At 42.9% G+C, this 16,282-nt stretch overlaps 1 protein-coding gene across 2 annotated transcripts in view; it reads right to left on the bottom strand.

The window, feature by feature from the left end:
- Nucleotides 1-15,993, bottom strand: part of kif6 (kinesin family member 6) — a 42,099-nt gene extending 26,106 nt beyond the window's left edge. For both annotated transcript variants that reach the window (XR_006362011.1, XM_044047929.1), the window contains exons 1-9: nt 15,789-15,993; nt 14,124-14,233; nt 13,209-13,283; nt 9,472-9,619; nt 9,229-9,338; nt 7,621-7,750; nt 4,743-4,949; nt 4,453-4,596; nt 4,133-4,219 (exon numbers count right to left, since the gene is read on the bottom strand). Coding sequence is in view for 1 of the 2 variants with exons in the window: in XM_044047929.1 (XP_043903864.1) it covers nt 4,133-4,219; nt 4,453-4,596; nt 4,743-4,949; nt 7,621-7,750; nt 9,229-9,338; nt 9,472-9,619; nt 13,209-13,283; nt 14,124-14,233; nt 15,789-15,848 (1,071 nt within the window). In the remaining variant the exon portion in view is untranslated. The remainder of the gene's footprint in view (nt 1-4,132; nt 4,220-4,452; nt 4,597-4,742; nt 4,950-7,620; nt 7,751-9,228; nt 9,339-9,471; nt 9,620-13,208; nt 13,284-14,123; nt 14,234-15,788) is intronic.
- Between the last annotated feature and the right edge of the window lie 289 nt (nt 15,994-16,282).

Here is a 16,282-nt window from a genome sequence, read left to right as displayed (position 1 = left end):
CTTAAGTGATTCCAGACAGAACGCCCCAGAAAGAAAATGCAGGAAACAAAAACATAAAATAGCATTAAATTGCTACAGGGGTGAAAAAAGAAGACAGTAAATCTCGCTGCTGTCTGTCTGCACGTGTTTGGTTGAGGCCTCGCACATGGAGCCAACAACAAGCTGCTTGCTCTTAGTAAACCGCTGTCCGGGTCTGGTTACTGTATTTATAAAATGCAAGATATCCCACCAAGTCCAGACATAGCTTTTTCATTACTCAAATAGTCATATTTGCAACGAGTAACCAGAGGGACAGCGAGAGTGTCTATTAATGTCAAACATCATCATCATTACTCAAACTGCCCAGATACTGCAGTGTGTGTGTGTGTGTGCCCAGTGAACAAAGTCAACAGGAGGAAAACACTGTCCAGTCCTGGTCGTGTGGACATAAACTATAACCTTCAAACACCGACTGTAATAGGAGACGATTGGCAAGTGTGTAACATAACGACGGGCGACAACTCGACTGAACTGACAGTTTAATTTGAAACTCAATAAAATCCACATGCATGTGCAGCATAGCTTTAATCTTTGGAGATTAATGTGTGGTTTATCTCCTATGTGAAAGGGTCCACGCATCGATGGAGCCACATGTCAGTCCAGGTCAGGATTAGCAGGTGACAACAAAGGACAACAAACATGGCATTACATGTTCCTACACTCAAATTTCCAGACTTCTGTGAGGATTTTTCAGTCAATATTAAACATCTGAATGCCAATTGTTAGACGCTTATTATGTCAATAAATGGTTTTAAAATTAAAACTTTTAACACGCTAGATTTAACAGAGCTAGAGTTCAAGCATAGTTTGCATCTAACTTTATTTTCCCACTTTGTTTCCTTTATTCATCATGAAGCAGCCCTCAGAAAACTCGGAAAAAAAGAAAAATGAAATTCCATACTTTTCCATACTGCGTGGAGGAACCCTGGGAATGCCAAAAATATTGACAGTAACATGCATAAAATATGCATTTTACCGAAGCAAATTCAATATTTGAGGTGAGCTCACCTGGCAGTACACCAAAACTTAAACTTGGTTTGCTAGAATTAAATGTCAGATGAGTAACATAGATAAACACGATCCCTCCTGAATGATGTGACTAATTAAACGCTGTTGTGTGATTTCTCTGCAGGTTTTTCTAACTGGATATTTACTCATTTGCCAAATCCCAAAAATGTACGTGTCATTTTCCCTTCTTGGAACAAGTTCCCTTTGGTCCAATAAGGAGAAAATTAAATATAACCAGAGATGTGCCATAACATATTAAAAACAGGCCGACATCAAAATCAGCGGTTGGCCTCGTTAGTGAAAGGGTGCCAGACCAGGCGCAATAAAAAAGCTGCACAAATCACACCACAAAACCACCTAAAAACAAGTGGCAATCGTTCTTTGTCTCACATGACCCACTTCTTTCCTCAGTTTAAGTCCCACTTAACTACCACCACTGAATCTGACCACACAGCAGAAAACTAAAGCGACTAAAAGCGATTGGAATGTCTCAGAAGAAGAAAAAAGCACACGCAACACAGAGCGGCGACTGTGTGCTGAGAGACGAGACATTTCCGACACAAAGCTCCTAAAGGGCCAAAGGTCACCAAATCTAGCAGACACACGGAAAGACAAAAGCAGTCATACGTCATCAACTCGTGATGCTCCAGAGAAGAAACAGACCCGTGTGCGGCGAGGTTTTGGGAAGGTGCCACGCTACCACACAAAAACTCACCTCTAATCCAACATTCAGAGCCACAGCTGACCATCGCTCACCAGAGCCACTCCCTACATCTCTTTTTTGGATACCACCGTCTAATGCAGCGCTCTCAGCTGCATCCTCCAGCGCTGACCACCGGCTGTTGGTCAGCGGAACGATGGCGCAGTCTATTTCAGAGTGCCGAGCCCAGACTGGTACCACAGCACCACAACACACTCCTAAACACTCTGAATAAGAAGTGACTCAGGACGCGTGACGGATGATGTCAGTGTATCGTATGGAAACCTGTGTCAGTAACGACATGCAGACAACGGCACCTCAGTGTACATTATGTTACACACCATGTAACAAGTGAAAATAAGAAAGAGGAGCCATAGTTTGCTCTATTTCATGAACATGGTATCCTGTATGCAATGTGTTGTATACTTTTAGTTCCTAATGTCTAAATGAAGTTATTTGCTTGAAACAAGTGGACTAAACACATGTGTTGCATGGATGACACATACTGTAGAACAAAGCATCCTCTTTCTGGACACTTAAGCTTAAAACAGGCCTCGGTTTGACTCACAGGTGTTTATCACACCTGTCTTCTTGTTGAAGATGTCTGGAGATGCCTCCATCTTTAAGAATAGTGAGAGTCAAAGTTCAAGGGGCAAAAGAGCTTAAATTAAAAGCCGCAGTGAGGTGGTGGAAGTACAGTGGAGGACACAGTAACTGTTGAGTGTAACTGACAATCCCCTCTGATGTCCATCACGTCCACCTGGTCAAACAGGAGGATTAAGACTGACCTTAGTTTTCTAGAGAGAACCTTATATGGTGTGCTCACCGTGGCTGATTTCATCACGATCACAGGCCACTTGCAACACTTCATGGTTTCCCCGCCGTCCCCAGAGTCGTGTTAAATGTTTTATCTGGTCTGGCAAGGTTTCCTGCTAATCAAGGTATTTGAAGAATTGCATTTTGCAGCCTCGGGGCTACAGCACAGGACCAGTGAGGCGGTGTGTGGTCTGACTGATGATGTAGCAAAACACTGCAAACTCCAGATTTCAAATCAATTACCACAGGCAGCACATCCAAGAGACCTTGTGCCTTTAGACAAGCAAGGCAAGAAAAAATAAAAATAAGAGAGGCTGTCACCCAATCCACAAAAAAATGACATCATTCTAATCGGCGCTGCTGGCTTCGCTTTTTATCCGCTCAGTAAACCGGAGGGGGACAGTGGACGAGAGACACGGAGACGGGAGCAATGAACAAAATGAGAAACACTCTACAAAGCCATAAACAGAGACAAGAAGTTTGCCCACGGAGTTTGGGTTTTCCTGGAGCTGTAGCTGTGCCGGACCCACTTGGGAGCTGCCAGACACTGTCACAATTACTGCGCCGGCCGCAGACTCTCTTAAAAATACCTCTGCAGGGTTTGCAAGTGGCCAGCCAAGTCTTAGTAGCAGTAATACAGTAGCAGTTAATCCTGAGGCAGATCTGGGTGTGAGGGCAGGAAGCGGATATAGCCACGATGACTTACAACTGCATTATGCCCCCACGGGGCTATTAGACGGCAACTACCAGGTCTGCTCTCTGTCCCATTACAATAGGGGATGGTTATGGGGGTTTCTTTCCTGTCGTTATTAAGAGTGTAAAGTCTTGAGAAGGTTTGGCAAGAATCCGACATGGAGGGAAGCAAGCATGATGAAGAGACAACCAGGTATTTACTATTTTTGAATAGGTAAATTAAATTAAATTAACATTTGCGCTGAGTCCAGAAACAACTGGCATATGTGCAGTATATAGATGTAATGAAAGACTGATATTGAAGCACGTGCAAGGACGTAACATATGTTGCAACAATCTGAGCAATTACCATCGGTCATCTGATCTACTCCATCTGGTGAAGAACTTCTCTATGTCACAGAGCATATACAGCTCGGGCCTCTTGCACATAATCATATAAACATCACACACCAGTCTGCAGCTGGATGCATTTTTAGATGCACTCATGTTGGGATACAATGATGCCATAACAGAATTGCACGTAAACTAGACAGAGGATGTAAACAAGACGCGGGCTCGATCTAAACAGCTCAGACAGACAGATGTTCGTATAGTGAAGGTGGAAAACTGCTGCTCTCACTTTGACTGTCTGGCATTGGAAAAATGAATTAGGTGTTGGAAACCTAAAGAGGATACTTGAGCACACGGTGGGTTCCACTTAGTTACATGCAGACACTGGAGTCTCACTGCGCTTCATTCCGTGATCAATTTAAGGTCTGGAAGCAATGAGGAGGGTCTGGCCCTAATGAAAGTGCACATTGAGTCATGCTCCTGTGGTGTGACTGTGTGGTATGGTCTGCTACGGTATTTGTAGTCGCGTCTGGCCGTCTGTCTCACCAGCGCAGGATCCAGTTCCTCATTTATCACTGCCTCGTTCTTAATGAGAGCCACGCGCTGAGCAAAGCGGCAAGTGGAGATGGACTCCTGAGGAAGACACGTTTCAAACATGTTAACAACAACAACAATGGTTCCTCATGATCATTGCTTCTTCATTTAACTCTCACTCGATACATTTTCTCCAGTGATTACACGTCTCATGAATCATCTATATTTACTTTAGGATACAATGCACCACTTTTTATCAACCTCTAATAAGCCAAACATGTGCTACAACACTTGGTCACACCGTACGTGGTTGTTAGGGTGTTTGTACTCACGTCGAGGTTCCTCTTATCAATTGCCATTGTGGCAATCATGGTGGTCATACAGTTGCCCCCGAGGCTGTCCCTAAGCACGGACGTTAACATGGAGTTTCTGTAAGGAATATGCAAGCGATTCTTCTCTGACAAAGCGATGATCACCTGAGGAGCAGATCAATAAAAAACCAAACAGCTGCATGTTTGTACTGCATATATTACATCTAATAAAATAAAACGTATATTTTCCATGTTAAATTCCTCATACACTGCATCATGTGAAATGAAGTAAAGTACAGCGCATACAGTACCTGCTCCAAATAGTGAAGGGAGAGGTTGATGTACTTGGCCTCAGTGAGCTGCAGTCCATTCAGGCCGGTCTTGCTAACCCGATCCGATCCAGCCAGATCCACCAGGTGGAGCTTGGAGCGCTGCACTGTGGCCGAGCCTGGTTCTCGTCTGCACAAGTGCACAGTGAAAACGCAGTGGGAGCGCGTCGACGCCTGGTTCATGGGAGTCTGAAGAAGATAGAAAGAAAAGAAATGTGAAGCAAGTGAATTAATATTTGGAATGTCGTGTGGTTTGTGTGAGAGACGTCTGAAATGCTCTATAACTGGTACACATGGTACCCGCGGTATTCCCATAACAACATCAAACATCTTTTTCCTCTTCTTTTTTTTTTGGCTCCTCCTGGTTTGAAGATCAAAGTCACACCACGTGTAACTGATGAGCGGTAAACACGCGGCGTCAGCTTCACGAGTGCTGAGGTCGACTTTCAGATGGTCAGTAAAACAGCGTTAGCGGGGTTCAGAGCAGCAACAGACAGAATTAGAGAGTGAGTCACTCTGCACAAACAAGCTTTATTAACTGGAGGAGGATGGATCGGGTCCTCGCTGAGAGGATAAACAAAGGAAATGGATATTCACTGGCCAAGTGCTGATCATGAACCTCTTCTGGTTATTGTGCAACCATCTCGTCTTGGACATGCATCTGGATCAAGGCAGCCATTCTTTTCCTGTTCTGAAATCTGACTGATCGACGATGTAGATTCACTTTCTCTCTCTGCTTGAAAACATAATCGCAGACATTCCAGGTCTTTCGCTCTAAAAAGGAGCGTTGACCCTGACTTGTTGTTGGCATGCATGTGCCAACGCCTGCCTGTTAGGGTCATGACAGCTCATGACATATCTTTCACTATCTTAACCCGTAGCTGTCATCCAAATTCTCTTCTTTCTGCACACCGCTGTGTCTGCTCCATGTGGGATTGCTTAAAAATAACGACAAGTAAAGAGATCACATTCCTACTGTTACTGCAAACACGAGTGTCCTAATGTGTGCGACCATTAACATCAATCAACCTCAACAGCAACAAAAATCCTCATCTTGTCTTGCTCTTTTTTAGGAATTAATCTGTGGTCATCCAGAAGGCATTTTAATCCATCGTCACCTGACTCCGTCATTCTCTGTTTAAAAGAATCAAAGTGGTGTAAATGTTTTATACATTATCTTTTTAAGTGTGTTTTAATGGTGACATACACTATAAGCAGCTGTTAATACAAGCACTACAGTGGAAATGCAAACAAGAACCCTTCGATGAGTGACACAGATGCAAATGCCCAGAGATTAGGACCCGACTCAATCGCTCCTTGTGTCCTTAATTTGTACAATTTCATTTATCAAGATGAAGCATGAGCTGAGAAAGTCTGGCTATGTTTTGACATGTGCTTCATGTTGACACACCCCCTGTCATCATATTAAGATTCTTTGAGGAGCCTCACTTAAACTGTCAGCACAGTCAGATAAAAGCACATTACATACAGTATGTGTAGATTTAAAATGTTGCCTGACTTTTGGATGAGGTAACCTCATTAGACTCAATCCATAGCTTTCCTATCTTCTATATTAAACTAACTGCTAACAAAGGACAGCAGTGAAGTGATAAATCCTTGTGCTACAGTATAGAGTGATTCATGGTTGTAGACTAAGATCATTTTGTGGGGGAAATTTCATTCAGATCACACGTGGCAGCAGCAGGACGGAGAAAGGTCGCGCATCCCCATGTGTGAGGAGGACAAACGAGGATGCAGAGACTGAGCCAGACGAGACCAAACGTTTCCCAGCGAGGCTGAAGAAAGGGTGAGGAGTTGAGAAGGTGCATTTTATTTCCTGTCCAATAAAAGTGCAGAGGGGATTGCCAGGTCTCAGAGTGAGTGAGCTCATGTTCTGGTGAGTGTGGTGTGAATGGATGTGTCACTTTCATCCACATCGCCGGGGAACAAGAGAAGAAAGACAGCACTATGTGAACTTTATCTGAGGTCTAGGAGGAGCGAGGACTTCTGGGATGAATCTGGCCTGGATAAATTGTTCATGATGCTTCTTTGTTTGCTTTAGGCTCAAGAGAAATCTTCTTGTGGAAAAAGTGCCAGAGAGGTCGTCATAATAGATTGTGTGTGGGTGGACTCTGCTGAAGACTCCCTGCTGAACTGTGCAACACCCCTGCAGCCTGATCAAACACAGGTTAACTGACACAATCCCAGCTATTAAACCCATTTCCAAGTGCAGAGATATTCCATCTTATATCCCACAACTATGCAAAGCTTCTACGGTCAAAACTTAAAAGCAAATCACTGATTGAAATCCGATTACTCGGTTCACTTTTACTGTGTGTTATTTACATAGAAAATAGGAACAAGAGTAAACAAGGTGAGACCGGGCCTTTGCTCCAAACCTCAGGTTGCAAAGCAAAAAGCTGGCCCACCGCAGGTCTCATCAGTGTGGGGAGTCTGTGTGTCTGAGTGTAGGAAAAAAACATACCGACATAAACAGAAATTACAGAGAGAATGCTCGGTTTTACTGGGAAAAACGTGGTAAAGTGGACCACGGGACCAAAATAATATTTTAGAAGGGTCTTAAGGTAGTTTTTAGAGGGCATATGCATTTACAGCATATCCAGAAAATATTCTTTATTACACTTACGGTGGGTGTGGTTATGTATTTGTGCATACTCTTTACAATCCTGACTAAAAAACAGTGAGGATGGAGTGGTTAGCAACGAGGTCTCTAGTTTTAATCCCAATTCAGATGTTGGTTTTCTCCCACGGTCTAAAGACGCGCAGATTTGGGGGCTCAGGTTAAATAACTCTAAAGATGAATGCCGTGTAGTTTCCCCGTGAGAGCCAATGTTTTTACCTCTGCGATCATACGATTGGTGTCTCCCAGGAAAAGCAGGTTCAGAGCCTCTTCCTCGTTTCCTGCCTGCTGCAGCGAGAGGTTCCGAAGGTGGATATTTTGGTCGGAATCTTCCATGATTGTTACTCTCCTGAAAAAGGGGGTCAAGACAAATCCAATCAAAACCAAATAATCCACACTGAGTCAATTATGTACGTAGGTCATGTATTATGTCATGTATTTCCCTGCCTTGGCCTCGTTCAGCTCTAAATCCAAACAAACCACATCTGTGCGGCCTGTGACCCCAGGTTGACGTGTGCTTTATCTGTGCAGGGGTTCATAACTTGGTAACAGACTAAAAAATAAACAGGTGATTAGCTTTTAGCCGCACACGGCACCCTGAAACACGGTAAGTTTGAACAGATGGGTGTGAAACCGATCGTGTGACACTACGGCTACCGGACTGAGACGTCAAAGAGGGGACGGACGACGGCAGAACACGTGGTTATTAGATTATTGTGTCAAAGTATGTAGGTCAGTGAATTAGCCTGATAAAGCTGTGCTCTTGTTAATGTGGTTATAGACAAACAGCCTCATCCACTCTAATTGCACTACAATTGGTGCATTTTCAAACAAGTGCCAAATACCACAGTCTTAATGATACCAATCTTAAATGAATTTAAAAGATAATTCACTGACTCTTCTACATTTAAAGGTCAGGGATAGAAATAATGCACAGATGTAGACAGAAAGCAATTCAAGAAAAGAAAACGTGTGTAAAAATATCATAAAGAAGAGAATAGATACTGTAGGCAATAAAAGAGAAAAGGCAGCCCAACAGTCAGAGAAAGACATTTGTAAGAGCCACAGCTTCTCCTTGAATCAGCAAGTGTGGCTGCAGCATGGTTAACAGTGGGCACCAGCTATTTGGAGAAGACTGTGATTTGTGGGCATCTAAACCTTGAGCTGGATTCTCTGTAAAATGAGGAAAAGACTTCAATAGACCTGGTCCAGGGAACACCGTGATGTACCAATACAGACAAGTGGAAAAAAAATAATAATATGATGGACAGAAAAACCAGAGGACAGATAAAAGTCCAAAAGGAAGACGGATGAAATCTAAACAGCAGAAAGAGAAGCAACAGAGGAGGAGGACAATAAATCAGTGTAAAAAAGAAGGAGATGGTTATTAAAATAGCTTATTCCTCAGACCAGCTGCAACAGCGACAGGCTATGAAAAACGATTTTTCCAAATGACCCTCCTGCCCTCTACTCCAGCGGCTCGATCTGCCACCAGGTTGCCCACATTCGTGGCCTTCCCACAGTCTCATTCTGTCAGTTGGCAGCTGGTAGTCGGGGTTGGTAAATACTACAGTCTCCACATTTCACCACACACTGACTCTCCAGGCAAGGCTGTCAAACGACTGCTGAGGAATAAGACTTGAATAAAACCCACAATGTTTGGGAGAACGGACAAAGTGATGACTGGCCCATTCAGCTTTAAAATATGACGCGCATTTATAGTCATTACTAACAAAAGTGAACAATTCACTGCTTTGTATAAGTGCAGTTTGTTTTCCTCAGGTTACTAGTAATTATGTCACCAAAAAATAAAAGCAAAACACTAACGGAAGGTCTTCCAGCTGAGAGGCTTCATGTCGCGAGTCCAGGAGGTCATATCCCGTCTCGTTGTAAATCTCCAGGTAGGAGATACTCGTGGTGTAAACCACTCTGCTGTCCTGTGGAGAAGAAGATGAACTACTGTTCGTAACAATGTATTGACACTTGGCATTCATTTACATGCAGGTGCAACACAGCACAGGTCAATAAACAGTGTAAACAGAGTGAGATCATTCATCTCGCTGTGCCGACCTGGCTGAAGCATTGGAACAGATAGGACAGGGTGCGGGGAATGATGCCTCGATCGCTGTAACGCTCGGCGCCTCCAGTGATGGTGAACGTCTTGCCGCTGCCCGTCTGACCGTAGGCAAACACGGTGCCATTGTAGCCGGCTAATACACTGCAGACACACACAGACTCCACTCAACAAATGAACACCAATAATGAATAAATAACTGTGCTACAGTGATGTTTATGTATGTAAAAGTGGAAATGTAACAGCTGTACAAGACCAGTCGTTGAGAACCCCAGAGAACATGAGCTCATGCACGTTATCTCCTGTAATAACACTAACATTCATCACACTGTAAATATCAACATGTCTCATTACTTATTCCACCTGGTTTCTCCGAGCTCCTTTAGTGGGATTTGTTTATACTTTTCCAAAAGGAAAATATACACGTACTGGAAATGCGTCTAATTTGGATGAAAATCTCATGAACGCTGATATCACACGGTCTACCCGTCATACTGAGCACTAAACTGCCGACACTGAATACCATCTGTTTTTTTATTTCTTTATAAGTGAAAGCAGATCCGTCAATACACAGTTTCATTGAAATGACTAATTGTATTTGTTCAAATGTGGGATAGATGTCCCTGCTCGATCTAAATCACTGAGAATAAATACAAACAGAACAAGGGAACATGTTAATCAGGTGATCATAGGTGCAATGATGCATTGGTCTGTGAATATAAGCACATTTCTGTGATTTGCATCATCTAACCTCCCATGACATCACCACACAATTTAATTGCAGATACTAGAGGTCTGAGGGAATTAAAGCGGACAGTTTAAATCCAGGAGAACATGGCACAGTGCTGCCAGTGAGGAAGAAATGTCTCAAAGTGTGAGTGAGGGAAAAGGTCCAAAAAACCCACTGTACTGGACAGGGCCGGGTGAATGTTGGTTTGGCACTGAACTGCGTCTGTGCACATGCAAATGCCAGTAAAAAGCAGTAGTATTTAGCTCCGTTTGACACTTCTTAACATCCAAAATGATGGTTGCTATTCAAGAGGAAGAGAAAACTGGCTTTTAATCTCCATAATACATTTTTCAAAATGAATTCTGAATGAATTTCTCACTTATTCTTATGCATCTGCAGCGTTTCCTTCCTCCTTACAGTTCAGTTTCATATAAAACACGATGTCCACTCATGGCGGTCGGTTAGTTGATCATTACACGTACACGTAGGTGTCCAGTTAGCGTGAGTCACGGCACTCAGTGGCTCAGTGTTCAGCTTCATGTCAATGCTAATGATGCGGGCTGGGCTCCTCCACTTAAGTTTGGCTTTTTCCTGTTTACACTTCAATTTTCCTGCAGATTCCTGCTCATTTTTATATAATCTTCTCTTGATGAGACGCACTGTGTCCAGTATTTGAGGGTAACACGGAGCTACTTTGAACGTGGGCTGCAGGTCTCACAGCCATGTGAAATGAGATTACACTGAAGATAGAGGGCTCGCCTTGCCAGCCCGACATCATTACATTGGCTCTTCTCTCCTGGAGCCATTAATACTGGTTTGTTTTTGAACTACTGTGTTGGGGCAGAAATGACTGGTTTCGGTTACACCGCAGCAGAGACAGTGTGTGCTCGTGTGCAAGTGAAAGACTTTGGGCTTCTGGCTAAACTGGATGTGCGTGAATATGACTGAGTACCAACCAAAACAGCAACCTGACATTTATTGTAAGTTGAGAGGACGGGCGCCTGCGTGCATGAAAGTGAGTCTTGGTGTGGTGACCAGGAAAGTGCTGCTCTTCAGAGGGACTCTCGACTTAACCTGAATAAATGTTTACCGACTACAGGGGCCATAGGAAAAACACTGTCAGCCCAAATTTGATTCTCTTTGTAATTTCTATAAAAAGACGCGAGTTTTCCTCTCAAATGTTGCCAGCTGATTGCTCATTGTGGGAACTGTTGAGTTTCTCTCTAAAGTATTGTATGTCGTCCACCTCTCTGCGTAAAGTGCCTTCAGATGGCGTCTGTTATGATTTGGCACTGTACAAGAAATAAAATACAATCTGATTTGAATTTAAAACTTAAAATATTTGTGGAATTCAGAATATTCATAGTCTCAAATGACATTCTGCTCAGGGGAAAGGAAGTAAGGAACTGACACTGGTCTAAGAAATGTCTGAATGATGCATCAGACTCATCACAGGATAAATGAGTTGTGTCCTCAAGGCTGGAGACGCTACAGTCGTATCAAAAACTCAAAGACGCCAAGCTAACATTGATACGGTGAAACCTGGTTGTGACTGAAACTATTTAACCTGATGTTTATCATCTGCCACAAAAGAGGAGGGGGGGGCTGTTTAAAGGTTGGCTAGGGAGAGCAACCCAAAACCTTGAGTCAGTGAACCAGAGTAAGGTCAATTATATTAATGTCCTGAGTCAGTCGATCCAGGCGTCTCACTGTGTTGTTTATGTCTCTTTTAACATCAAAGATAATGCAAAGCATTTGTGGGATTCCAAAAGATTGATAGTATGTTTCCATTAAGCTGTCTGAAGCAGAATGACGAGGTAAAAACCTTGGTTACACGACTACAACACAAGTAACAACTGATGATTAGGAGTTCCTATTGTTGGCTATTTTCTTATTTGGATGGTAGTGCAAAGTGGGACCATTTAAGCAGGGTGTACATATGTGTTAAACAGTTTGTAATAGGACCATTTGTCCATGTGCCTGAATTAAAAACTTAAACCTGTACGAGTGAAATGTTGCTATTGTCTCAGTCTAAATCACTTCCTGGGTGCAGTGTGGGAACGTTATATACATCATAGCCAGAAGGTCCAGGCTTTTCATGTTCTCTCTACGTTAGTGTGGGTTTTCTCTGGGTGCTCTGGTTTCTTCCTACCATGAGGAAACATGTGTTAGGGTAATGGCTCTCGTCAGTGGCCCTGACCAAGGCACTAACATTCAATCGCCGTTCATTGGCTGCCCACTGTTTCTAGTTCTCGGAAGGTTCCTAGTAAAATGCACAGGATGAATTTCCACCCGGGGATTGATAAAGCGGGGACACGTGGTTGGTGTAGTGGTGTCAGCTGAGATTGGCTCCTCCTGTGGAGGATAAAGCAGTAGAACATGGATGGATGGATTGATAAAGTGACCTTAACCTTAATTTGAAGACTGAAAAACACAGAGTCGAGTGGAGCTCATAGGAATAAGGAGCATTGTTTGAACTCGTGGTTTGATTTGTTTCGATTTTAAAAAGTGACGCACTCCAATTTCAACAATCACAGTCTAGTATACTGGTCACACCAACATTTAAATGTTGGTTAGTTTCTTGTTCTTGATAGTTCCGACATTTCCGGAAGACAATCCAATAAAAGTGTGCAGCTCAGCTTCAGTGTCTGTATCTGTATATGACAGCTCTGTGTTCTCACACTGGTGACGGCACAGTGTGCCATCTCGCCTGCCAGCTCAGGCCACTTAGTGGTTAAAGAATGTAAAGCATGCCAAACATCGCAGACACCCGCCATTTCCATCTTTAAGAAAGCTGAGCTTTACCGACTTCCTGTCAACGAGGCCGGCTAAAGCCTGTGTGGCCTGACCACGGCATGGACCGACGAGCACCGCGATGAGCACCGCTGGGCACAGGTGGTCAGGGATCAGTTCTCTTTTGTCAGTGCCATAATGGGTTATAGTTCAAAATGACCTGGCACTGAAACAGATATTAGTATACATTTGACATCAGTAAGGTTGTACCTGTCTGCAACTGGTTTGGCAATGTTCTGAAATATCTCTTCTTGTTTGACTGCTTGATCAAACACTTTCTGGAACCTGGACAAAAAAAACAACAACAAAGACAACTGTGAGCAACCAGAACAGGTCTGAACATCCATCTGTTACTGTCACACACAGTAAAAATGTTGCTGGGTTAATCGCACAAACATCCAAGGCTAAATAAAGTTACCCACAGTTGTACTGAATAAGCACAAAAAGTCATTTCCCTGGTGGGTAAGGAGGACTTTGGTCATTCTGCTTTTCTAAAGCAAGTTTTATCCCACTGAAAAAAAAGATGAGAGAGAAATCCGCCCAGGAAGATTGTTAAATGTGGACATTTTATTTCTATAAGGGCATGAGGGAACCTCCACAGGCTATTATAAGACACTGTGGTTTTCAGAGGCTCTCAGTGTCCACTGCTGTCTCACTCCCTAACTGTGAATTTAGGGCTTGGAAGCGTGGCACGGCCCCTGCCAAGAGGGTATATGAGGCTGCTGCTTTCACCACCAGTGTTAAGCAGATGTTCTGGCTTAGCAGTGACAGAACTGGAGGTTGAATTATTCATGGGAAACATTTTGTTTATGAGACGTTGATGCACCTTATTCTGTTTTATCTTTATATATTAACATCACATATTTCTACATCTGCACTGCAAACATAACAGATGTCAAGTCACGTTTTGATGTTCCAAACTCACTTAAGACTTGCTAATTTTAGTCTAATCAGAATGTAAAATGGACTACTAATGCTTTGAGAAGACAATGAGACAAACAAAGAAGAAAATAAACCTCAAAAGTAGGGAACAGAGTAACTGCTTTCTTCTCTATCACTGTTCTAGACAGTACTGTAAACTTCCAAAATTAGGAGTGCAAATTTAAAAGTGCTCTCAGTCACTACCTGAACTTGTAGCACTCCCTCTTGTTGTTGACGAATCCATCAGCCAGGTCCCTGGGCACCACAAACTCCAGAGAGGCACCTGTCTGCTCCTCATTGTCCACAGAGTACACCTGAGGGAGCCAGAGACAACAGTAACGTCAGGCCGGTGGTGGAAGGAGGACTGAGGAACATGAAGAGCTGATTATAACCACAGGAGAATATCTGGGAGCTATTTTAATGCCACATCATGTCGTCAAGCAGTCAACGAATGCATTCATCCACAGCCTTTAGACAAGTCTACTGTACGTTTTATGATTTGTACATGTTATTATGGTATGTGGTACCATAGATGCAGCCATATTTAAGCAAAAACAATTCACGTTACATTTAAAGTATGACTTTGGTCACTTCTGGTATGTGTACTGTCTGCAAAGCCTGTACATGATGCGTATATCCTGTGGAAAGCAACAGAGCTGGACAACCAAAAACGATCACAGCGTAAAGCTCGGCAAATTCACCTCTGCTAACCAAGCAGCTTTGGCTTGGGTCAGCAGAAAAGCTGTGCAGCATTTCACCAATATAGATTGTCCTATAGCAGTGAAAGGACATTTAAAGCAAGAATGGGTGGGTCCATTCAAACACACCCTTCCTCCTCCGGGCTTTGACATACAGTATGTTCTGCCACATGTTTTCAATAGCCACTGATGCAGCTACAAACTGCAGGGTCTCAGGAGTAAGAGACACTGTACGACCCCAATGATTGCATAGTTTTTCATTGTCACACTGCCAGAAGTTAAGTTTCTGACCACCAATGTGCGATCGCCTTCAAACAGCCAGCCTCACGTTAAACCCGTGGAGTTGGTGCGTTGTGTTTGGCTGTATTCTGTCAAGTGCAACAGAAAACCCACCAAGTCATTTGATTATGTCGTCTATCAGCTGCAGTGTTCAAACAATAAACAGGAATTTAGAGAGCAGAGGCCATTGTGCCAGAGGTGTTTTTCCAGGAAAATGTACTTGAAAAACATATGGAGCCAATAAAGAAACCCTTTATCAAGTAACAATGAATACGTGTGTGTACCTTACCTTAATTAAAACCACAAGTACTTTGGTTGTATCACTTGCCTTCAATTCCCAACATTTGTCATTGATATTTCTGGGGCGGCAACAGAGCAGAATTGACACTGAATAAACTTAATGGATGGCACTGTGAAAGTTGTCAATGAGAAGCACTTTGGCATATTTCGCATATTGGCATATATATATATATATATATATATATATATATATATATATATATATATATATATATATAAATAAAAGCATGAAAGTGCTTATATGTTTGTATATGAAGTACAAAATACAGAGTTATTTTCAATCTATGTTTTTCAGTTACAAAAAAAGAGACTGAACTTTACAGCTTGCTAAAACAAAAAAGTGTAAGTGACAATACATACCTTTATTCACAACAGAAATTATGTCAAGTAAAGTAAAGAACACAAACATTTAAAATAAAAAATGTAAGAAATAGTAAGAGACGTCACGTGTGTGTGTGTGTGTTGCTACCTAGGCCCACTACAGACTCACTAATCAATTTAATTACGCACACACGTGCCAAAATGTCTGCCGTGTAAAGGCCTACTTTCGTCCTGCTATGACAAGGTATGAGAGTGTTTGTTGTCCACTTACAGTCGTTGTTTTCTTCGTGGGTTTAATGCGACCGTATATCTGTATCCTCTGTTTCACCATTGTCCTCTAAAGTGAGGAAAGTGCTCACTTTGCTTGGCTTCGTTTCATGACATACCTGCGTTAGCTCCCTGGTTAGCTCGCTGGCTAACTCTGGCGTTTACGTTGACGCAGAGTTTTCTTTTTTGTAGTTTTGTTGCCGCGGGTTGCTGGGTAACGCTGGCTCCCTCTGGACACGAAGATCGTCTATGGATGCGAAGAGGATTCCTCGGTGTCAAACAACCTCCTCTCCTCCAACCACCGCGAGTCACTGGCAGGTAGGTGTGTGTTTGTGTGTGTGTGTTTATATCATTGTGAGGTCTAAAAAACGTACAAACCTATCTTTCTGGGGACATTTTGTCTGCGCCACACAACTTTTAAAGGGCTTTTTCAGGGTTAAGACCTGGTTTTAGGATTTAGAAATGAGTCCAGGTCAGGGTAAGGTTAAAGGTTAAGGT

Source organism: Solea senegalensis, linkage group LG16 (assembly GCF_019176455.1).
Source record: "Solea senegalensis isolate Sse05_10M linkage group LG16, IFAPA_SoseM_1, whole genome shotgun sequence".
In the NCBI taxonomy this organism is placed as follows: Eukaryota; Metazoa; Chordata; class Actinopteri; order Pleuronectiformes; family Soleidae; genus Solea; species Solea senegalensis.
This window is presented reverse-complemented; position numbering and strand designations above follow the sequence as displayed.